Source organism: Ambystoma mexicanum, chromosome 3p (assembly GCF_040938575.1).
Source record: "Ambystoma mexicanum isolate Mex_15411 chromosome 3p, UKY_AmexF1_1, whole genome shotgun sequence".
Classification (NCBI taxonomy): domain Eukaryota; kingdom Metazoa; phylum Chordata; class Amphibia; order Caudata; family Ambystomatidae; genus Ambystoma; species Ambystoma mexicanum.
Window position 1 is genome coordinate 111,946,865 of NC_090925.1, and position 25,850 is coordinate 111,972,714.

The 25,850-nt window shown below is 46.9% G+C and overlaps 1 protein-coding gene across 1 annotated transcript in view; it reads left to right on the top strand.

Moving 5' to 3' along the window:
* Positions 1 to 25,850, top strand: part of LOC138580136 (E3 ubiquitin-protein ligase TRIM11-like) — a 188,886-nt gene that overhangs the window by 117,196 nt on the left and 45,840 nt on the right. Inside the window, exons 3-4 of the mRNA XM_069650447.1 lie at positions 509 to 739; positions 9,040 to 9,062. Of these exons, the coding sequence (XP_069506548.1) occupies positions 509 to 739; positions 9,040 to 9,062 (254 nt within the window). The remainder of the gene's footprint in view (positions 1 to 508; positions 740 to 9,039; positions 9,063 to 25,850) is intronic.

A 25,850-nucleotide genomic window follows, 5' to 3' on the forward strand; every position in this document is an offset into this window, starting at 1 on the left:
CACTTTAGGTGCCAGCAGTGCCCCATTTTGGTGTCATGCACTGTTTCAATGCACGGACACAGACTCTGCCTGGCAGCCAAGCTTAAGTACAGTGTGGGTTACACGAATACAACACTTGGGGCAGTGTTTGCTGTTATAATTTGGAGGGGCCTAGAGGCTCATGGAATTCTTGCAATCAAGTTGCAATCTTCTCCACACATCTCGCTTTGAGGATCAGTCATATTTATTTTAAGGGACACCAATAAAGGCATACAAGAGGTAAAATGATTTTTTTATGAATAGATAAACGAGGTTTGATTGTTAATCATTTCATCAGAATGAATATTTGTTTTTGGCATGCAAAGGGTAGGTTTGTGAATGTTCTATACAAACATGATCCATAGCATTTCTGCATAAGAGATAATCGTCAGCAGGTTTATTTGACCTGCTTCATAGATAGGTTTTGTAATGTAAAATGCAAGGTCAAGGATTCTGACTGTTTCTAAGCTAACTGTTCTGTTTTTCCAAGATCACAACTCAAAGCGAGCGGCGTAGGATTGAGGGTGAATTTGAGGAGCTTCACCGGTTTCTGGAGGAAGAGAAACGCAGCCTTCTCAGCAAGCTTCAGACCGAAGAGCAGAACATTTTGCAGAAGTTAAATGAAGCGGTCACCAGATTGTCTGACGAGTCTGCAGCTCTAAATAAATTGATGATTGAAATAGAGAAGAAGCGACACTTGTCTTCAGTCCAGCTGCTAAAGGTGAGAGACACTTTATGATACTAAAAATACTCTACTTCCTGTAAACATGGCTTGTACCCTAGGAGAGCCTGCAATTCTTAGTAACACTCGGGGCCAGGGAAGTGCCTTTATCTTAAGATATCTGAAACATGCTCTTAGGGCGGTTCCTGCTGAGCCATTTCTCTCATAAAGTGTAATGGCTTCCATGCAGTTTTAAACCGTGCCATAGTATCCACTCTAATCTCGCCTGCTCAATCCCTTCCCTTAATTGCCCTTCGCCTACTAAACCGCAACTAAACTAATAAGGTGCAAGATTATAGGGCACACATGCATGTTTGAGCTTCATGGCAGAGTTTACCAAAGGTACTCTGTGTTCAATGTTAACAACAATAGACTTTTCTAAATCTCAGTGGTAGTGAGGTCTGAGCTCACTCCCGCAACACTCTATGATCCCAGGGTCTCTTCCTCTAGCCTGCCGCCCACCTATCTCATTACTGGCCTCACCCCTATGCATGGGTCCACTTTATAATAAAGCAATTGTCTCATTCTGCAGCTCACAGATGGATTATTGCCACCACATTGTCCACTAGAGGCAAGCACATTTCACAGCACCAAGCCACATAATGCGAAGCATGCTTCTCCACCATGTTCCTTGCCTATACCAGGTGTGCCGTTCATTCTATAGACCCAGTGGTGCATCACCTTTAACAATTCTCTCAAAGCAATGGCTTGATCACACCGCATTTTAGTTCATTAAGAGCAGAAGGCTATAGACTGTCCACTGCAGCAGAACAGCTCAGCATGCATCAAAACATTGCGGGAGGATCAACTGCGAGCTCAACGCAGAATCAGCACAAAGGTTAATGTGGTGTTGAAATATTATAACTTCCACTCACGCCTGCAAGCATCGAATGAATCCATCCATACCTTTGAGACATCGCTGAGAGTACTGGCCAGCACATGCATTTCTGGGGATGTTGGGGAACAACTAATTCTAGACCAGTTCATTCTCCATTGCAGGGACCACAAGTTACAGGAAATACTGTTGCTCGGGAACAGCCCTACGTTGGATGGAACCATCACTATAGTGGAACATGCTCTGCTTATGCAGGAAGTGGTGAAGTCTGACCCCAAAGAGCAAGTGTGTACACAAACACAAAGAATATTCAAAAGTAGAACACAATTGAGTAGGCGTCATGGAAATTAGAAGTCCAAAGAGATTGCTGCTGATGCAGCAGTCAGACTCCCTTTGCTGACCGAAAGGACTCCCTGGCAAGGGACAAATAACCTCAGGATACATAGCCAGAATGTGCAGTGGAAAGAACAAATGTTTGGCATTCCTGGCCGACAGTGGTGCAGCTACTGATGGGTTTGAGGGGAAGACTAGCCAACAAGGCTTGAGTGCCACAAGTCACAACACCCAGAAGCAGCACACATCTGTATTGAGCGAGCCTCATAGACACAAGACAAGAAATGTGGCCACCTTGTGATGCTTGCCCTATCAGGCTCTTGAAACTCTGTCACCAGGTCCTGGTTCCCCCACCTCGCCCCTCACCAAAGCTACTACTCAATGAAAGTGTATTCATTTAATTGATTGATAAATCCAAAACCATACTATGCAGAATCGGGTTTATTTTAAACGTGCAGCCTGCCGGGTGTTCATGTACACTGTCATAGCTGGCAGAGCAGCAACTGGGTGGTAGACATGTATTCATAGAAATCAGGTATTCGTCAAAGGATTTGGTTCTAGTACAAACAGACTCAACTTTATGCCCAACTTACCATTGGCTATTTGATGGGAAGCTTCCTTTAAGGAGCCCATACACAGTAGGGAGACAGGATAAGATCCTTCAGCTGTCTATTGACACCTATAAGCCCATCATTACCATACCATTGAGTCAGGGAAAGTTTGATATTCCTTACTACAATCTGCTACGGGCAAAATTCACCTTGCAACTATGTGGCTTTACTTCAGCTGCTGCAACCTCATGTTAACTTCCATTGGCGTATTCGAGTTACACTCACTCCTGGTATCCAAGTCCAAGAATTCTACAATAAGACCCTGCATGCAGGGGGTGGTCTGTCAAAAGGACGGTAGTTCCTTACAGAGAGAAACCTTTGTTCCTCAGGGGTCCCGACATGTTGGAGATAAAGCATTCAAAGAAGTCTGATCCAAGGAATATCCATTCAACGCCCTTGATCATTACTGATCAACATAGGCAAAGGCGGGAGCAAGACCCTTCCTCCCAACACATCTCAGAGAAACAGAGAGACCACAAGCTGAAAAATACTGAAGCCTGACTGCATCTAAGGACACTTTAACCAGGGCATCCAACAACCCGGAGGGTGATAGTCTTCCCAAAGGTACCTTTATATACTTAGCTGTCCTGTGTAAGGAAGACATCGAGTCAGCCGGTCCGGAAAGAACGGTGGTGGTAAATCTGCCACCACTGTTATTTCCGGACCGGCAGATCTCGAGTTCTGCAGGCGGGAGGTGTCACTCCCGCCAGGTCTGACCTGGCGGGTTTAACACCACCCGCCTGCAGGTGGACATGGAAACACTGGCACCATTACAACATGGGCCCGGTGTTTCCACTTCCCCACTCCCATGGAGTCCTACGGGACTCCACGGGAATGGGGACTTACAGAATTCCGCCTCCGGTAATTCCGGGAACTACGGAGGTGGAATCATAATACTAGTCCGGCGGTAACCTGCCGGTTTTTCCAGCTCGGTTACCGCCGGACTCGTAATGAGGCCCCTGGTATCAAAGTAAGACAGACACAGGTGATCACAGTTCAAGGGTGTTTGTTGAAATTTTATCAGGAGTGTGAAAAGCGCCTATCTAAAACTAAATCTACAATGGGAGCAAGCTACGACCATCAAATAATCATAACACAGTCCTAGTGGAGTCTAGTCAAATAAGAAGGACCTGTACTAAAAAAAAACTATTGCCAATCCTTACTGCTATGCTACAAAATAGTGTGGTAAATATTCACAAAAAGAAATAAGTGTTAACAAAATGATAAGTCAGGATGTTTAGGATGTTGGCCTCCCTTCTGCATGGTTTTAGCATGGGACAAGGTGGGTCACTTGAGCACAGAACACTCCTGGACTTCTTTGGCACGAGGTCACAGTTCTCCTCAGCAACATCAGGGCCTTCTGTGCGCAAGTCTCTTTTGTGCAAAGTCTCTTGCCTCAGAGGACCTGACGTATAATAAACAACAAAGAAAAGTTAATTCCTCAATATTCATGTTGGGCGATTTTACTCTTCACCCTGGATCCCCCTCAGCCAGGCTCCAATCCTTCTTTCACCAATAGCCTCCCTCAGACGGGTTCAGACCAACTTTAATTTTTAGGCATCCCTCAGTCAGGTTCACATTTGCCACAACAATATCTTTGCGGGTGAGTTTTACTGTTCACCCCGGCTCCCCCTCTTCTGGGCTCAGATCCCCTTTTAGAGAATGAGTCTCCCTCAGCCGGGCTCAGACCAAATTCAGTTTGTAGGCAATCGAAGACTTTCGAATGTGCACAGGATTCAACTTAACCCTCCGCAGGACCACTTCAATTTCATCATTCAATAATCTTTCACGTGCTCTGGGGGTACCAAACAGAGACCTTCCAGTGAGCACCCACGTGGCGTCGGACCACTTTGTATCAGGTACCTATTTTGGTTTCATAAAGTTCAATCGCACACAAATTCTTTGTTCATACAATGTTGCCACTTGCAACCTTGTACATAACACTGTCCGATCTGCTATCAGTTTCTCCCGACTCACCGGCTCTGCTGAACTTGTTGGCGTTGCTCTGCTGTCGGAGTCAAGGACTGTACCATGTTGGCAATCGCTTCTCCCCACCTTGGCTATCAATGCGGGAGGGCCCTGTGTACCTTTGAAATACGCTACACCGTTCGTCAGCTGTAATTCCGGGTCTTATGTTGTTTTTCCTTGAGGCTTCTTGAAAGTCGCAATCCTTTCTTGAAAAGGGCAAGGGTAATTCTCTCCTTGTCATCCTCTCTGGTCTCGCCGCCTTTCTCCTCGGTTTAAAATGCCATCGCAGTATAGCTGCTTACTTGTGTGTTTGGCCTTGCTCAGAGTGTGCTTTTGTGCTCCGCCTTTTATCCGTGTGGGGAAGTGTGATGGAAGTCGGGTGTGTGCAGTTATCAGTAGTTGCCTGACTCTGCCTAACCCTTGTGTTGGGAAATGTCAGGTATATGGCTCTGGTGTTAGGCTGTTGTCGCGCACAATGAACTGTCCGTGAGAAAGTTTCTAGATATCCTACCTGGTAGGATGGGGAAAAGGTGTCATAAGGAAGGGGATACCACGTCTCACCCTTCGGTATCCCACCTCCACTCCCGAAGACCCCTCATCCAGGTGATCCTCCCGCACTTGTCCACCCCCAGGAACTGGATCCAATAGCGATAGCCGTGTACTGGCCACCTGGATGACAGATCCTTGTTGGCTAGCGGATGAAACAACTTCAGGTTTCTCACACCTGGGAATTGCAGATGATGGCTGGATCAGTTGTAAGGCTCTTGTGCCAGACAGCCATTTCCCTTTTACATTCCAAAGGCATCACCCCTGGCACTGCTGTTGCTCATCATTTCATCAAGGAGAAGTTGACCGTATCTGCTTCTGCTGCACAGAGATGCGCCAAGAAGCCTGCGTGATGCTGTTGAGCCTGCTTAAAAAACGAAGGCAGTGAACTTGAGGACTATGCACCCTTTCTCAGGCATTGGCTTTTCCATGGGCCCTAGAGAGTGGTTAATTGCCCTTTTCCCTTCTTACCAAGGCATTTTAAAGGAATCATTTTCATTTTGTGTTTCCCTTTTTCTTTAATATATTTGTCATCCTTCCTGCAGTGCAGAGTTAACCTATCTGTGGTATATATCCCACCTCTATTACTGTGTGCATTCCCCTTGCAAGGGTAGGCAATTTGTATGTTAAGTGTCACTGTGTTTGCTAAAGACTGCTAATTTTGCTCAGCATTGTTGGACATTCCTCGTATTTTATACACACAGCACTGTTTAAATTGGCGTTAGTAGTAGCATGTGTGTTTTGTTGCTGCCTGCACATTTTCCTTATTTGGGCTGCAGTTACTGGCAGATAGAGGGTTAATCACTCCCTGTTTCTAGCTGAGCAGAGGCATCACTTCAGTATGTTTTTATGAAGGGTGCCATGTCATGGAGCCAAGCGGAATCAATGTAGTGCCAGCACTCTTGCATAACGCCCTGCTCCTTTGTCCTGTCTCCTTTCCTCCATACTGATTGGGCCATCCCTATGCAGGGATGCCATTGAAGGAAAGGGGACTATGGGCTATCTATCTGGCCATATCGTTCTGAAAAATACATGTCTGGTCTTGTCTGCGCCCTCGTTAATTCAAGACTTGAATATTGTAATTGTCTCCTTGCTGGTGTCTCCACATTCAGAAGCTCCAAACCATTCAGAACGGTGCCATTAGGGCAATTTATGGCTTACAAAAAAAGAGAGCACATCACCCCTTCTAGGAAGGCACTTCACTGGCATCCTGTTAGGCACCGGATCTCGCATAACATTCTAATCTTAGCTCACAAATGGAGGACTGGGAAGTCTTTGCCTTATCTCTCTACCCGACTTCAGGCAGCTCTGATCAGAAGGACCTGGCGCTCAAATGATGCCATCAAACTTTATCAACCATGTTCTAAGCTTGAGAAATACGGTGGCACAATGTTTGATACTGTGGCGCCAATTGCCCGGAACTCCTTACCCGTTGGCATCAGGACAATCCTGCAGCTACCCCAGTTTAAAGGAGCCCAGAAGACTCACCTTTTTAGCTCTGGCTGACGCTTCAGCTTGACTGATTGACGTATTAGGTCCAGGGTTAAGATTACTGCTGATGTTTCTGATTGTTGATTGTTCCCAGATTAGATTTTTTTTGCTTTGTCCTGTTTGTTTTGTTTGGTGTTTTCTTGTTCACGCGGAGGCCTGTGGGCGTCTGGTGCTATATGCAAATTAGCTAAATAAATAAAATAAAAAAATAAAGGAGTACATTAATCGCTATGGTGAGTAACCTTTTCTTTATGCTATTTTTGGTAGCCTCGTTGCGCAAGGCTCTTTAAGGAAAAGGGAGGGAGTCATTAGTGGGAGTGACAGATAGAAAAAGTGTGATGTTGGTGAGCGCTGGTCATGGTTACCCAGTGCCTCAGTTTGACAGAAAAGTTCACAGTATGTTTGGGAAGAGCCCAAGATCCGATAAACTGCAACGCTTTGGGGATTGTTAGCAGCTGATGTAAGAGATTGTGATAGTGCTAAGAAGGAGAGCTTAGTCGTGGTTTGATTAGTGTTCATGTGCTGATGGCTAGCCGCTCCATGGGGGTTTGTGTGTGCAGCGTAAAGGAGATCTTAGAGGGGAGTCTTTTAGTCAGGGAAAGGGGGACGCGTGCCGTACGAGACTAATCAACCTGCAAAGCTGACTCGCACCGCAGGCCTCGTGCAGACAGGTCCCTTTTCACTATCTCACATGGCCACTGTCAATCCATCTCTTGTTCTCTCGCTGGCTCTGGTTCTTCCTGTCTCTTTCTCTGTCTCAAATAGATACATTGCACCACCATGTGCAACAAATATCGCACCCTTAAATTGGTAGATGAGGGAAAGGGTCCGTCTGGAAGCTAGAGTCATTACAAAACCTACATGCTGGGGGTTATGGGAGGCAAGAATATTTGGACCAGATAAAGGGCTGCTTCAAATCCTGGACCACAGGCACTGATTTCACTTTCCTTAGTATGTCGGGTGGCAGGATGAGAGATGCCTCCTACCTTACTCTTTACCCCGCTCAGGTGTTGTGCTTAGTGGCCTATTTGGACCGTTGCCTGTCAGGGTAAGGAAAAGCATTTCTCAGGCATCCAAGGCAAGGGACAGAATCCCTTCTTGTTTCTTCCAGAAGTCTACCCTGCTGTCTCCCACGAGCCCTAACCTCTTCTCACAAAGGGCACACAGCAACAGGCCAAAATAAAATTCCCCACTTCCAGTAGCCACAACTCACCAAGACTTCAATATCGGAGTGATGCTGCAGCCCTGCAGGGGTTCTACACGAAACGAGGAGAAAAGATTGACAGCCTGGTGTGGATTTTTAAAATGCACCACCTAAGCCGAGGTGTCTGCAGGAAGGCGAAGAGCATTCTGGCAGTGTAAGAAAGGAGGATCAGGTCTGGGATAGGATGGACAGTCTGATTACAGTATAATCTCAAGTTTGCATTTTCTCTGGCCCGTTGCCAGCTAAAGGATTTCTGCCAAAGTTCCTTATAAGGTTTTGTGCTCTGCTGTGTAGAGCTTTACCATGTCTGGTGCAAGACTTAGCATTTAAAGGATAGCCCACAGTCTAAAGCTTGAACTTGTAAGATAAAGTATTTGCAATTTAGGAGAATGGCTCTGCTATCTAAATCTAAAGTATGTATGATGCATGATGTGCATTTTAGGGGGATAGCTCTGTTGTCTAAAGCATGACCACATAACGTGCGGTTTATGCGATTTAGGGGATAGCTCTGTTGCCTAAAGTATTCCTATGTACGGCGCAGTATGTAATGCAGGGTAATGTAAGTGTTCTTGGATTGTACCATTCTGCCACTTTTGGTGGCTTTGCCTTACATGGCTTTGTAAGATATAGGGGTAACCTGTATTGTGGATGGGTGAAGGTCGGAAGTACCTGGTTCCTGTGTGCAAATCTTTATAGGTTTGATGGAAATAACTTGGAGTATGTTACGCATAGGGAAGAGCCTACGATCATATAGACTGCAGCGCTTTGGCTCTGATTACCTAGTGATATAGGAGCGTGTGATAGGGCTAAAGAGGAGATCTTAGTCATGGTTGACAGATGGAGAAGGTTAGGGCTTTTAACAGACAGACTTCTTCAGGACAGTTACAAGGACCTGGTCAACTTTGGAAAATATAACACAACAAATGAATAGCCCATGGAACCTTAGTGAAGTAGTCTGAGGCCCAGTCCAGCAGTTCGTCTATAGCCACAGAACATCTCTAAAGGAGCTGCGCAGAAGTACTCCCTTCACCTCTAGTGCAGATGTTTTCACACATATATACATGCAACTGAACTATGCACTGAGTCAGTCTCTTATAGAGCACTATGCATTTACCATCAACACAAGCACAACAACAACATGAAAAAGTTAGAGAAATGTGTTTCCACACCTACCTTTGTAAACCGTGAGAGCACAGGCCTGCTACTTCATAAAGAGCCCAGCTAATATCATGCCCAATTCAGAGCCTCCCTCCTGCAGCAAACTGAAGCTATGCAAGAATTACAAGTGTTTTTTTTCTCTCTTTCCTTCTAGGATGTGAAGAGTTTCTTGAACAGGTAAGGGAGAACATTACAATATGCAGTTATCATCTCTATAATGTGACTATTTAGAGAAGGGTATTTTATGCCAAGATCAGTTGTTTTGACATGTACATACACTATTCTCATAAATGAAATGTCTTTGAGAAAACTGGGGTTACAAAGCAAAAACAATTTACAATAGTTTCTCTAGTGTGGCACATGGAAAAATCCAGCAGTACACTGGAGCTTTTGAACATCTCTCTCATGATGCCTGGGGACGCAGTCTATGCCAGTATGGCCACTGTGAATCAGATTTACTGTGCTGCAGCCACAATCTATGCCAGTATGGCCAGTGTGAATCACATTCACTGTGCTGAAGCCATAATCTATGCCAGTATGGCCACTGTGAATCACATTCACTGTGCTGCAGCCACAATCTATGCCAGTATGACCAGTGTGAGTCACATTCCCTGTGCTGAAGCCATAATCTATGCCAGTATGGCCACTGTGAATCACATTCACTGTCCTGCAGCCACAATCTATTCCAGTATGGCCTCTGTGAATCACATTCACTGTGCTGCAGCCACATTCTATGCCAGTATGGCCACTGTGAATCACATTCACTGTGCTGCAGCCACAATCTATGCCAGTATGGCCACTGTGAATTACATTCACTGTGCTGCCGCCACAATCTATGCCAGAATGGCCACTGTGAATAGCATGCACTGTGCTGCAACCACAATCTATACCAGTATGGTCACTGTGAATCACGTTCACTGTGCTGCAGCCACAGTCTATTCCAGAATTCCCACTAAAGGATATTGGATGTTGTTTCACAAACACAATAAGTCAACATTCTCACAGTCAATAACTGCCATGATGCAGTCCCTGCCGCCAAACACATGAACGCATTGCCCACACATCACCAACAGCCCCCCCCGCACACACACAAATCACTTGCACAATAAATCATGACCCACTGCAAACATGTATTTTGGTCGCTCAGAATCATTTTGGGGTTCTCTTGTTTGCATCCAGTTTGCGTGTGGAAAATGAATTTCTCTGGCACAGTTTGCAAAAGGGGTTGGAAAGTTTGGAATTAATCCTAACCTCTGGCATAGCTCTGGGGAAAGTTCCAGACCATCATTCTTCAGCCTGCCAGGACCTTACAGAAAGGGGAAAGACCATATGCAAATCAGGCATCAATGCACCCTAACAGGGGTAGTCCAACCCGGGCTGCTTGATCACATCCCTACTAGCACCAGCAGACATGTTTCAGCCTCATTGGGGCATAATCAGTGAAGAGTAGCTTGGGTCTTTAGGCCCAGCAGACATGGGACCCAAGTCTGGGCATGCCCATCCCACTCATGGTGACTAATGCAAAACAAAAGAGGTATTGGAGCCTCATTACGCATTAAATCCACCGGAATACCGCCCAACGGAATTACCATTACCGCAACTTGGTCCGGCGGTATAACTCCTGGACTACAAGTGGTGGTGGCGGTAATTCTGTCAGTGGTAATTCCATCAAAATTGGACCGAAGGTCCGCAGATTTACCTCCAGCTCATGGCTTGTTTGTTTGTTTGTTTATTTATTTTAAATGCGCGCCAGACCCAAGAGTATCAGGGCTGGCGGTGAATCCACCAACTTTCTGCCAAACTCATAGTTGGACATTGCTCTGGGCAACCATCCAGAGCATCTTTCTTTAGCCTGCCAAGCCGTTACAGAAATTATGCAAATCAAGCTTGGTCCCACCCCAACGGGGGCAGTCCAGCCCGAACTGCAGTTTGTAAATAAATCACTAGTTAAAAACACTAAGTATATAAACAATTCGATCAGTGAGAAAATCTCCCTTATTCTGTAAATAAATATCCTATGGGAAAGGCTATGGACATAAATAGAGCAAGAGTTCCTGGGAGTTTAGGATAAAATCAAAGAGCACTTTGGGAACTTAAAAATGTCCATGGCCATAGATTTTTATATTTAACAGACATGTCTTGATAGTGATGCAAGCATGCAACTATTTTGAGCACACAATTCACATTGGGGTTTGCACTAATTTCATTTGGATCTGGTACAACTCGAAGCCACATTTTTTGCAGCATTTTCATGGGGGCAAGTACCCCATATTGCACTTCAATGCCCCCCCCTTCCCCACCCCCCCACCTACCCATTGAAATAAAAAAAAAACCTGACCACACACCGCCGTAAAAATGTGGCAAAATGGCCACAATGAGTTGGTCTCTACGAGTTGTGCTGGTCATTTGTTGCAATACTTGCCATAACAGTAAAATGCCTACAAACTATGAGTCATAAATACAAATGAGTACATTGTCCAGTTTAAATATTTAGTGGCTCAAAGAGGCTGAGCAGAAGATATTCAAGCAACGGTATATTATAGGGGCCTCAACGAAGAGATGAAAGATTCAGTTGCTTAAGCTATACCAGCTCCCACCACTCTTGAAGATCTACTTGATTTACCATAACAGATTGAACGACGGCAAGGGGAAAGAAGAGGGGAGAGGTGCTGGTTTGAACTCCAAAAACCCATGTCCCACCCTCTCTCTGAGAACAATTCAGGAATTCCTCCCCCAGAACCCGTGCAGCATTGGGGATATATGGTCAGGCCAGGAAAGAAGAAAGGAAACATCGCGGAGATGATAATCTGTGTTTTTATATATGGTTTAGCTGACCATAGAGTCTGGGATTGTCCTAAGAAATCAGGAAAAGCTGTTGGTGCTCAGTATTCTCTGGACATCCTTGCCCCTGCCATGAGACTCTGTCTGAAGCCTACCTCCAAGTGCAACTCTTGGAAGACTCTGACCTTGCTGCCCCGAAACGCAAGTGCATGGTGGCTGAGAGGAAGTGGAGGGCTTCAGGTGCAACCTCTGATAAACTGGCCTGCCGCCTGCTCCAAAGGCAATACAGACTCTCTATCCTGTCCAAGAAGAGAGTCCAAATGCAAGCCTGCATCTCTGCAGCCTCTAACAACACAGCCAAACTATTTTAAATCTGAAAGGAACTGACCTACTCTTCGGAAGTCTCCACCTCTCCTGTTCCCTCGCAACCCCACTATACCACCCTAGCTTCTCACTTCACTACCAAAACTCAGGACATCCTGTCCTCGATCTCCTCTTCCTCTCCATCTACCTTTCTCTGCCCCCCTCTGGCCGCCTCTCCCTCTCCTCCTCCTTTCTCCTCTGTCTCTCTGATAACACCCAACGATGTTTCTAGACAAGCCTGATCTATGTAAGTGTCATCCAAACAGGTTCTTCCTTGCTCCTCCAGAACCATCAACGACCACATTGACACCCTCACTCCAGCCTTGGCCGATTTCTGCAATCACTCTTTCGCCAGTTGATCTTTCCCCTCTCTCCTCAAGCACTCCCTTGTGCACCCCCTCCTTAAAAAGCCTTCTGCCGATCTGACCTGTCTGGCTAATAATCACCCGATCTATACCACTCCTTTACTGGGCTAACTTCTGGAAAAGCTGGCCATCTCCCAGCTTACTCTTCACACTGAAACTGTTGGTTGTCTCCATGACCTTCGGTCTGGCTACAGAGCAGCCAGAGGCACTGAAACTGTTATCCTGAACACTAGTGAAGACCTGCTCTCCAATCTCGACTCCATCACCCCTTCTGTCCTCATCCTCCTGGACCTTTCGTCACGGCCAATCACACCATCCTGATCAATCAACTTTGTGCGAACCTGAGCATCATGGATCATGCCCTGGAGTGGCTGACCTCTTTCCTTCTGGACCAATCCTCCCACATCCATCTTGGGCCCTTTCTCTCCACCATCTCTCTCTCCACATGTGTTGTTCTACATGGCTCTAACCTCTCACCCTGGCTCTTCAATCTCTACGAGGGCCCTTTGGCCCACCTAATCTCTACCTTCTGCTCTAACTTTCAGTGTTATGCAGAGGACACGCAGCTCTCCGTTAGGCTCCCTACAGCCTCCTCTCCTCTCTCGCTCATTCCTGACTGTTGATCTGTGATTCAGGATTGATGCGGCTCCAATGATCTCTGCCTTAATGCCAGTAAGATGGAGATCCTTCTCATTGGGACCCCTGCTCCCGTTTTCTCTCTCTCACTCTGGCTGCCCTCCATGGGACCTCTTCCTTCACCTTCCTGTGAGGCAAAAAACCTTCGTGTCATCTTCGACTCCACTCTCGCCTTCTCTCCTCTCATCTTGGACCATTTCCAAGAGGTTCCATTACCAGCTGCACCTACAAAGAGGTATTCTTCCTTTTCTCACGTTCCCCCAGACGCTCATTGTCTCCAGAACCCTGGTTCTCTCTAGATTGAACTACTGTAACAGCCTCTATCTCAATCTGCCTTCCTCTACTCTCCACCCTCTGCAACTCATCCAGAACAGTACTGCAAGACTTATCCTTGGCCTCAAGCCCATGGACTGTGTTAAGACGGATTTCTGAACTCTGTCCGGGAGGGGCAGAGGTTCAGAAGGCCAGCCTAGTTTCTTGGAACAGGGTAACCTCTGGACAAGCCAGACCAATCAGGGTAGCGATGGCGGCGGTCAAGACTAAGGGCCTCATTACACGGACGGCGGTAAGGGTTAACGGTCACCGTTAATGGCAACGGTGACCGTTAACCCTTACCGCCGTACTACGAGGTCCCTTTGCGGGTTGGAGGAATCAACGCCTGCTTCTTGCAGGCGTTAAGTACCAACCCGCTAAGGGACCTCGGAGCAAATTACGGCACCGCAATATTGCGGTGCAGTAATTAGCGCCTTCCCCATTCCCATAGAGCCCTATGGGGCAGAAATGGGAATGGGGAAGGGCAATGGCGGAAGGGGGATTTACCGCCCCTCCAACCTTGGAATGGGGCGGTAAATCCCCTTTCCGCCAAGGCGGTGCCGGTAATTTACCGGCATGGTCCAGGGTGCTAATAGCACCCTGGATTACCGCCTTCCGTGTAATGAGGCCCTAAGTCTCAAGAGGGGTGAGGGTGACTGAAAGCCCGCAATGACCACACACAACAAGGACACTTACAAATTACTCCAAGCAGGTGTTATATTAAAAATATAGACACATTTATTACAAGGCCTCTGTAACATTGACCATAGTAAAGAATCACGGTAAAACTCAAGTAAACCAACACATCACACTCAATACAATATATATACAAGACCAAAGGGTCTAAATCGTTAGAGGCACGAAATTTGTAGACCACCTAGATGGGGAGGAAAACAGGCAGTGCAAATAATCATTAGACCCAGTTCGCCATCAGAGGCCACCTAACTAGAAGGAAGTCCGAGCCCTACGAAGATTGGAGCCTTGTGCTCAAAAGTACCTGAACACGCTGGTGCCAACGGGCCAAGGAGAGTCTCTTCAGGGAAATCAGGCAGTTCAGAGAGGTGAACAAACGAGGGCGAACAGATCTCCGCTACTCAAGCGCACCCTCCACTTGCGGGCAGAAGCAGGGCATGAGTGCGAAAAAGGCGTGCTGTTTAACACAGCGAGGAAAAGCTACAGGCTACTGCAGGAGGGAAACCGGTTCCTAGCGTTGCTACTCACCGGTCCCTGATGCAGGCAGATCCAAGCTTCCCTGCGTCAGTTTCAGTGCTGGCAGGTTCAGATACGAGCAGGGGACGTCTCGGCGTCGTGTAGATTCCGCGGCAGCAGAAGTTAGAGTTGAGGATGTCCCAAGCGTAGCAAACTCACACAGATTGTTACCACAGCAGGGCAACGCAGCGGCTGTGTGTATTTCAGCCCAATGTACACTCCTCACTTCAGACCTGGGAATGCCAAGTGTACGAATTGTGTGAGAGTGTCGGGGACTCGAAATACAGCAGCAGCCTGACGGCGGTGACAGAGCAAGACTCATGTGTAGGCTGGTCAGTCCACTGGATGGCCCAGGGACGGTTCCGAAGGCTTACTTGCAGGAGATGATGAAGATGGCGAGAATAGTTCCCACTATTCCAAAGGGTCGAAGTGCCAGTACAGGCCTTCTCGTTCGATCAGAGGCAGATTGGTCTCACAGGGCGACAGCAGTGCAGAGGAGCAGTCCTTCAGCGGGTCACCAGCGATTCCTCGGTTCAGCCTCTTAGTTGCAGGATACTTGGCTCCTTATCCTTTGTTCATGAGAACTCAGGAGATCGACCTGGTAGTGGGGTTTTCAGCCTCCTTTTATCCAGAGTTCCCTTCGCGCCAAAACAAAGAGGACCCTATAGGAGATCTGCTCTTAAAACACACACACCAGACGTGGACCTATCACGGACCACTGTGGTCCCAGGCATTCAAGACACACTAGACTCTCTGGCACCCAGGATGTGTATTGGGAACAGACATCCCAGCCCACATCCTGGAGGCTCACACCAGGCCTGTAGAAGCCCGCGAAAGCATCTGTGTTTCGAGGGAAAGTAAATGCCCAAATAAGGAAGGCCCCGGGTCGGCTCGACCTGGGGAAGGTGAAGGGGGCAAGACGGTCAGCGGGCAGGACAAAGAACCTTGTGGTCTGGCCATTTTGGAAGCCAGGCAACCGTTTTGGGCTTAGCGCGAGAAACGCGCTTAAAACAGCCAAAAGGAGCTCAAAACACAAAGAAACAATCTCTGCCACCAGTCCCGTCCGTGATTCACTTGCACCGTTCGTTAACAATCCAAAGAGAGTTTCTAGGGCCTGTAGAGTGACTAGAGACCCAAGAGAGCAGTAACTTAGCTTACAGTGCCCTCTTGTGTCATGAGAAAAAGAACTACGGAAAACGATGTTTCCCGGCAGAAGTGAGCGAAAAGCCCAGAGGAGTGCGGCAGAAGGCTGCGCTTCTCTGGCAAAGTCTAGATCAGGGAATAAAACAACAGCAAAAAGTTTAGGGGTTGCCACATGGAAGGAAAATTACCTACAATTAAGAAATCTTTCCTAACAGACTGTATCTCTCCAGCCCTGAAATCTCTCCACTGGCTCCCGGTGCCTGCAAGGAGCAAGTTCAATCAAAACCCTCTGCATTGTCCACAAGGCTGTCTGGAGCCAGGGCCCGAACTACATCACATCCTAAATGCCTTCCTTCTCGAGCCCTTCGGTCAGCTACCTCCAACTCTCTAAGGGTCAGACGCTTCTACAGGCAGAGCGTAGGGGGTAGATCTCTTTCCTCTGCAGGTGGCTCTCTCTGGAACGGCCTCCTTCTCCATCTCAGACTTGAGCCGGACCACCTGAAGTTCCGGAAGCAGCTCAAAACCTTTCTTTTCTCCTCTCCTTTCTCTCTCTCCCTGCTCTGCTGACCTACCTGCCTGCTCGCTTGTATACCCTCAGATTCTCACTGGGTACTAGGCTCCGCTATGACCAGTCTCTCCTGCATTGCCTCCGGGCCTGTTACGCACTAGGGGCTGTAACTTTAACCCCTACAGTCCCCTGCCTCCTTGCACTTAGCCAGAGCCGCGATGCCCTGGCTGCGCTTACTCAAAGCAATGCTGCCCTGATTGCACTTCCCCTCTCCCTTGCACTTCCCCTGCACTTTGCGTTATTGCACTTGCACGATCTGAATGACACAAGACCTAGTAAGATCATTTGTGTTGTCCTCCCTCTTTACCCTCCCTTGTCTTGTCGCACCTAGGAACAGATGTGTGCAGACGCGTTATAAAGGACTTATATCATATCATAAAAGGAAGCGCCAACAGAGCCAAGACACAGACCACCACCCCCTACTAACCAATTTGTCCAATCACCCATGTCGGCTGTTGAATCTATACATTCACCAGATGGGCTTAGAGCTGATTTCCAGTCCCATCATGCACACCAGGGCGTTCCACATGACCTTTGGAAGATATAATCATGCAAAGTTAGCCTTTGACGTAATCGACGTCCCGTTTTTCAAAATCATTCTGGGAATGCCATGGTTGGAATTACATAACCCTTACTTTGATGAGGCTGGGAGTGGGAAGGGTCTATTTTAAATCTGATCATTTTTCAAAATCTTGCCAGAGTCACGCTTGGAAACTTGCACCCTACCAGCGACACACAGAGATACCGAGTGCCACGGTAGAGAGTAGCCGCAACCATCCAAGATCTCCCAGACAATACCAGGCTTTCCACAATGTCTTTGATCCCTATGAAGCTGACACCCCTTCCCATGCATCGATTCTACGACTGCCGCATTGAGCTAATTCCAGGACCTAGTGTTCCATATGGCGAAAACGTATGCATTTAAAACATGAGAAACTGGAACACTTAAACAATACATATGAAAAATCATACTAAAGGCTTCATAATATATTCCACGTCACTTGTGAGAAACCCCATTTTTTTAATTCCAAAAAAAGATTGCACGTAACTCAGACCCTGTGTGGACTACCACCATATGAATGCTATTACCGTTAAAAACAAAAATGGACGACCTCTTATTCAGACACTGGTTGATCAAGTTGATATGCACCAAGCTTCCTCTTCATGGGGCCCACAACTTGTTAAGATATACACCGTGGAAGACTGCTTTTCAAACCCAAGAAGGCCACTTTTAATACTTAGTCATGCCCTTAGGACTCTACAATGCTCCTGTGTCTTTCCAGTATTTCCTAAATTAAGTTCTTCATCCCGTCCATTAAGGTTTCATTGTAGTCTACCTAGAGCGTAGTCTACCTGGTGTATACTGGCTCCCTATAAAACCACACCAACTACATTCACTAATTTCTATGATTACTGTATGGAAAGTTATCGAAATATTCATTCCATCAGGCAATAGTTACTTTCCTGGGATATGTTTTGGTGCCTGAAAGAAAAGACATGGATCAGTGAAAGGTTCCAGCAGTTTAGGGGAGGCCAGCCCCAAAGAACATCAAGGAACGCCAAAGGTTCTTGGTGTTATTGCCCAATACTCATGGGTGTTAAAGAAGGATGTTCCACTCCAGTGGGACCACAGACAGTGGCAGCATTTCTATCCTTGAAGAAATCCTTTACGACAGCCCCGTCCTTCGACGCATAGATGCTGCTTTGCCATACATGGTAGAAATTGATTCTTACAACCTGGCTCTGGGAACTGTGCTATCGCAGACACACCCCAATGATCAGTCTTTGCATCCAAAAGCCTTTCATTCCAGGAAGTTAAACCCCTCTGAAGTTAACTATGCCATTCTTGATACGGATCCCTTTGCAATGAAAGATGCCTTTGTCAAATGCATACCTCTTGAGGGAACAAATCATACCATTATTGTATTAACTGATCATAGAGACCTGTTTTTTTTAAGACTGCCCCCAGTATGAATCCACGCCAGTCATGCTGAGTTCATTTCTTCAGTAGGTTTCATTTTGGTATCACATTCAAACCAGGGTCGCAAAACACCAAAGCAGATTCTTTGTCCAGGTGACGAATGTCAGGAAAAAATTGTCCTACCTTTTATCTTTTCAGAAAATATTGCCCTGTCTCTGTCTACCGCAGCCAATTAATTACCTCAGAAGGTGCGTGCATCCTACACCGCTGTCATGATGTTCAGTCTTTTATACCATGGAAAACGCGTGTGGATTGTGACACAGAAATCGCAACAACTACTAATTGAAGGGTGCCATGAGTTCATTGTCCGGGCATTTTGGTTGGAGAAAGACATTGGATTTAGCGAGCAGGTACGTATGGTGGAAGACTCAATCCAGAGATTTTTGTGAATAAATACATCACGCGAGGTGATATTTGTACATGGACCAAGAGTCTCAGACAAGCCCCGGCAGATTGTTGCTGCCGATACCTGTTCCACCTCAACCATTGCATTCTGTCAGAATGGATTTCGTTACAGATCTTCCTCCCATAGAAGACTGTTCTGATACCATCCTCATGGTAGTGGATTCTTTTTCAAAATGACTAATTTTTAACTTCTGAAAGGAACTTCTACCAATGGCGGAAATGGTCCAAACATTTTTGAAAACAGTGGTTAGACACCACAGTCTTTCAGAATGAATAATATTGGATAGAGCACCAGAATTTGTTTCTCGATTTTGGAAAATCATTCAGAAGCACTTAGGTATCAACGCTCATATATTGTCAGCTTACCACCCTCAGAGCGATGGACAGATAGAACAAGTCCATCAGTACTTGAGATGCAACTACACGCAACAAGGAACAGATAGGGAAAAGTACCTCCCGATGGCAGAGTTTGCATATAACGAAACTCTAACTTCCACTACTGGAACATTACCCTCCTTTGGGACTACAAGTCAACACCCACAGATGTTGCCAATATCACCCTCCTACAATGGTACCCACAGCCAATGAGTGGTTAACTGCCTTGAAACAAGAACAAAATATTCTTCATTTTTTGCAAAAAAGTAAAACTGATGCCCAAAAATGTCTACATATTCATCGCAAGAATGTGCCGCGGTTACATCCAGCTCAAGAAGTATAGTTGTCCACAAAAAAACCTGATAATTCCAGGAACATGTAAGTTCAAGCATTGACATATCAGACCATACCAGTTAGAGAAAATCATCAACCCTGTAGCCGTAAAATTGATATTATCTAAGACCATGAAGATCCAACCAGTCTTCCATGTCTCTTTCCTCCAGCCTTGCCATTTGAAATTACATTAATTTCTGCTGAAACTCCAGGACCCCTCTGTCTCTGTAGATGCTGATGGTGAATATGTTGAGACTTGAGTGGTGGACTGCAGATGGCAAATCATAAGTTACCTTACTTATTGGAATGTGAGGGCTATGTGCAGAGGATGACTGTACATGGGAACCAGTATCTCACATACACACCCCACAACTACAGCAAGCCAACCACCAGGAATATCCTGGAATGCAACATCCACAGAAGAGGGCTAGAAGCGGATATCCTGTGACTAACACCATCCACAGTTGAGGATCCAATGAACCCCCAGCTAAAGGGGAACCCACTAGGAGAGGCTCAGTCAATAGGCCCTCTGTCACCTCTCCCCCACATACCTGAAATCAGAAGCACGATCTGCAATCTCTAGGCAGAATGCATTGGAAAAGATCCAACTGTTCCGCGGATGTGGCCTGTACCCATAATGGCGACTAACCGTCCGGAAGTCAGGTAGACTACGCAAAAGCCAACCCAGAAGTTGAAGGGCACTACTTCCAGGTTTACAAACATTTAACTAACCCAGACGCTGTGTAGCAGAAGTCCAGACAGCCTGAATTGAGGTATTCATAGAAATAGGAACTGTAAGGAAGAGTTACAGTCTTCATAGTTACTATCTCCTTTCTTCACTTCTCCATCCCACTCGTCGACTCCCAGACATGCACTCCATCATGTGAATCCCTTCTTGTCAAACTCACTGCCTCCGACTGTTCTCCCACAGCTTCCTAATCATCTACAGACCTCCCGCTTATGACAGACATTTCACGGCCAACCTCTGTGACTTTATAGCCACCATCCAAGTAAACCACTCCTCCTTGACTCTACTAGGAGATTTCAATATCTGGCTTGACATCCCCACCAACCCTCTGACCCATTCTCTGGTCGACAGCCTTGATGCACTTAACCTCTCTGTTAGGCAGAATCACATGAAGTACCCTTTGGGAACACTACAGGCAATTAGGACTACAAGTGTAAACACAATCTCACCTTTGGTACAAGCCTGTACTATACAGTTATGTGGTATCAGTGGCTGAGCAGCCACATTTATCTCAAGAGTTTAAGTGAGCAGTAGAACAAGTTACGCGCAGGACCAACAGATACAGTGATTCAAATATACACTTACTCAAGGTTTCTTGGTAAAAGAATATACATTTATTTACTCAGTTACAAAACATTACACTAGCATAAACAGCTCAATATCACACACTAATAAACCACAATTACACAACCGGTAAGTAAATGAACAAGTTTAGCTCCCCTGAAGTGGGAGCAAAAGGGCACTTCAGATATTTAATAAAGGCGTAAAAAGACAAGGTTATAAGAATAGACAGCCCAAATACATTCATAGGAAGGGCAAAGGGTTTCAGTTAAATACAACCAGCAATTCTTCTCAATAGGCCTGGGCCAAAGTCAATGGTTCAGAATATTTTGTATAGGATAGCACAGTTCTGGTAGATAACGGTTAAGACTTTGCCACGGAGATTAGAAGAATTTGGCTAGGTGGAAAGTTTGACGAATGTTAAGGGAAGGACAAGCCTTCGTAGTTGAGGAAAGTTTCACGCACTTTCTCGATGGACAAAAAGATTTCCCGACTTCATTTGCACAGTACCTTGTTAATGAAGAAGAGTTGTTGCTGAGACAGTTGTTCCTGGCAGTTCGAGCAGATCTCGCTGTTCCTGTGCTTCAGTCGTGGGGAAAAGAAGGAGGACGTCGGGAGGTTCCTGCACTGCCCAGGGATGAGGCCAAAAGCTTTCGCAAGACGTCGGTTTGAGGTGTGAGTGCCTTAAAGTCCACGAGATGGTTTCCTTCCCTCTGGCTATCCGGTTTTCAACAGCACTCTGATGAAAATTCGACCAGATGGGGACGGTGTCCAGGTGGCTTGCGAGTTGGTTGTTCCCATCAAACTCAAGGGAAGAAGTTAACGTTGAAGGGCTTCTCTGTCGATGGAGTTTCAGGCAATTCTGACCTGCAGCAGGGCTTCACCGGTCGTCCAGGAGTTGCAGCAGTCCTCTTCCTTCAGCTCGTCTTCGGTTCTTTCGTTCCAGTGGTCGACTCTGCTTTCCAAATCCCAGAGTCCTGCTTTTAAACACTCACACAGCAGGGTGTCCTTGACAGACAGCCAGCCGGCCAATCACTCCAGAGTGCATGCAGGTCTCCTAGGAGACTAAGCACAGGAGTTTCGGGAACCTCCCTCACATCCTGTCTACCCCAGACACTCAGGCGCCAGAGGAGGGCTTCAGCATTGAAGCCCGCCAAAGAACAAAGGGACCAAAGCTGGTTTGGCGTGCAGAGACAAACACAAGAAGGACCTTTTCTAAAAGAAATGGCGAAAAAAGATGACTGGAGTCCGTTTTTATAGATAGGTCTTGGGCGCCATATTGAAAAACATGGCTGACCCGATTTTTAGCTACCGCTGTTAGCGGTCGGGAAAGATCATGGCAGTTTGATCTAAACCACTGCCACCAGCCATTTAAAGTAGGAAAGGGTAACATTTTACTGTTACATGAGTGTTTTGACTGAGGGAAAGGTAGGCAACCCCTCCAGCACTCTATAGGAAGAAAGCGTGTGCTGGGTCAGTAAATTTAAAGAGACTAGTAAAGTCAATTTAACTTTACATGCTCTGGGAGAATGTAGTCCGTCCCAGAGAAGGTATTTAAACCTTGTGGAGTCTGAAAGACATCCCTGTGCCACTGCACTGAAGGTGCTGTGTGACACACAGAAAAAGATGATGCTTTTGGAGTTGTGTTAAAACTCCATAACCAAAGAACACAAAAGTAAAACACACATCAAAATACATGAAAGAGTGGGAAAAAAAGGCTCACATCTTCCAGGTAAAAAATCAAATCCTAGAAATGCAGCAAAGTTGCTGGAGGTCTCAAAAGGTAAGAGAAATTAGCACATATTGAGAATTTTCCCTAACACTCCTCCTTCACATGAACGGCCCAACTCATTGTAAAGGACACACACTTGATGCTATCTTCAGCTCCCATGAGTGGATACATCTAGCCCCCTTACCTCTCATCTGGTCAGACCACTCTGTCGTCGCTTTCTCCATCCTCTCCCCTGCCTCCACCTCCAAACCAGCCGCCCCTCTTCGCTGCAAATGCTGGAACAAACTAAAGATCCTCCCTGACCTAGCCGAAGCCCTACTTCACAGACCCCCCGCAACTACCCATCCTGATGAATCTCTAACCATTGACTCCTTCGACTCATGGCTCAACGACTCACTAATTCCGCTCACCCCCTCATGCCGGTCCTCCTCACGCCTTGGACCATTTCCCAAATGGTTTACTCCTGAGCTGAGGAATGCCAAACAACTAAATAAATCCCTGGAACGCAAATGGCGAAAAGAAACAACCAATCTCAGTAGATCTTCCTTCGCCTTGCACCATCGCAACTATAAAGCAGAAATCTGAAAACCCAAAAAGGCCCACTACAACAATCGGATTCTCCACTGCAGAAACCGCAGCAAGGAGCTCCACAGAATCATATCTGAATTTGTCAAACCTACCTGTACCTCTGTCCAATCTACCCCATCATAATCACTCTGTGACTCTCTCTCACTTCACTTCTACACCACTGCTCTCGACAGAACGACCTCCCTTAACAACAAACTGGCCCTCCTCCCCCGCCCCAAAATCTGACTGCCCTATCAACCACCAACCCCGCCCGCCGCTGCAACACTGACCTTACCCACCTTTGACTCCTTCAAACCAATTTCCAGGGACAAATTTCTCAACCTTCTCTCTGCTCGAAAACCCTCTGGCTCCCCCCTTGACCCCTGCCCCGCCTCAGTCCTCAAGGAAATATTCTCATCCACCTGCACAGGAGAGTAGGCAAGAACCATCCTAAATGACTCCCTCAGCTCTGGAATCTTGCCCGATGCCTTCAAAATTGCACATGTCAAAGCTCTTCTAAAAAAAAACATCCCTCGACCCCTTGACCCCAAAAATTACCGCCCCATCTCGGACACCAGATTCCTTGCAAAACTCATCGGCCAAACTGCATACTGCCAACTAAAGGCATTTGTCGAATCCAACATCCTCCTTGACCCCGCCCAATCAGGCTTCAGACCGCGACACGGAACTGAAACCACTCTGGCCTCAATCTGGGACGATCTTAAAATCACTGCTGACTCTGCAGGATGCGCTGCACTAATTCTCCTAGACCTCTCTGCCTCCTTCGACACAATTAAGCACTCAATCTTTCTTGGCTGCCTCCACTCCCTAGGAATCCGTGAAACTGCTCTCAAATGGATTGCCTCCTTCCTCAACAGCAGGAAACAAAAAAAACCTCCTCCCCCATTTTGCCTCTGCCGCTCGCCCAGTTAATACAGGAGTACTGCAAGGCGCATGTTTATCAGCCCTCCTATTCAACCTCTATATGTCCACCCTCCCTGGAATCATCCGCCCGCACAATATCCTTTGCTACAAATATGCCAATGACACACAAATCATCCTTAAACTCCTTAACTCAGACTCCAACTCTCAGCCGACCTTGCAGCCTGCCTCCTTTATATTGTGCGGTGGATGACTACAAATCACCTCCTCCTAAACCCCACTAAAACTGAAATCATGATGTGCAGCAACACTGAGCTTCTTCCCCGTCCACTGCCTTGGCCCCCATCCATGGGTGAACGGCCCACCCTGTCCACCACAGTAATAAACCTTGGATGCACTGTGGACTCTGACCTAACCCTCTCTCGACAAATTCTAAGTCTTGTCATTACCATCTCAAAATTCTTAGGCACATTTTTCCCTAGCTCTCCTTCCCGAGCAGGCTTGCTGCTGTGCTGTCCATTGTACTCTCGAGACCTTGGAGTCCCGGCATACCACCTTAATAAACTGCAAAGATCGCAAAACGCTGCTGCCAAAATGCTACTAGCGCTGGGTCCAAGAGACCACACCTCCCCAGCTCTCAGAACCCTCCACTGGCTCCCAGTTGGACGAAGGACCACTTCCAAGACCCTGTGCATCACTCACCGTGCAGTGCACAAGACCGGCCCCCTATATCTACAAGACAAGCTAAAACCTTACCTCCCACCCCGCACCCTAAGATCAAGCTCTGCCCTCCTTTTAGTGATCCCAACCACCAACTCCGTCAGGATCGGAGGATCCTCCTTCTCAGCCTTGGCCCCTACTCTGTGGAACTCGCTTCTATCCCACATCCGACACACCCAAGACTACTTGTCATTCCGCAAATTACTAAAAACATGGCTGTTCCTATAACACCAGTGACCACCCTAAAGATATGTCTGAACCTCCAACAGCCTAATGACGAAACACACAACGAGACTGTCTACCTGGTGTTCAAAGACCTCCAACCCTACCCACAGAATAGGATGGATTGGAATGGATAGAACAGATGGAATGGATGGAGTGGATAGAGTGTACGGAGTGTATGGAATGGATCGAATGGAACAAGTGCAACGAATCGATCTAATGGATAGGGTGGATGGGGTGGATGGAGTGAGGGGGTGGGTGGGTGTGTGGGTGAAGCGGATGGGGTGGATGAGTGAGTGGGTGGGTGGGTGAAGCGGATGGGTTGGATGGAGTGAGTGGGTGGGTGGGTGAAGCGGATGGAGCGGATGCAATGAGTGGAGTCGATGGAGTTGATAACATAGTTGGAACAAGATGAAGTGAATGGAATTGGATGGAGTGGATGGAGTAGATAACATGGATGGTACAGGATAGAGTGAATGGAATTGGATGGAGTGGATGGGGTGCGATGAAAGAGGTGGAATTGGATGAAACGGATGGAATGGAAAGAATGGATGGGGAGGATGGAATTGATGGAGTGGTTCAATTGGGATGACATAGAAAGAACTGGATGGAACTAGATGGAGTGGATGGAACTGGATGGAGTAGATGGAACTGGATGGAGTGGATGGAACGGATAGAGTGGATGGAACGGATAGAATAGATGGAACGGATAGAGTGAGTGAAACGGATGGAGTGGGTGAAACAGATGGAGTGGGTGAAACGGATGGAGTCGGTGAAACGGATGGAGTGGGTGGAGTGGATGGAGTGGATAGAGTGGATGAAATGGATGAAATGACTTGAATTGAATGACATGGATGGAATTGGATGGGGTGGACAGAACCGGATGGAGTGGAACGGTTAAAATGGATGAGAAACGGATGGAGGGGATGAAACAGATGGAGTGAATGAAACAGATGGAGTGGGTGAAAACGGATGGAGTGGGTGAAAACGGATGGAGTGGGTGAAACGGATGGAGTGGATGAAAAGGATGGAGTGGATTAGAGTGGATGGTGTGGCTCGAAT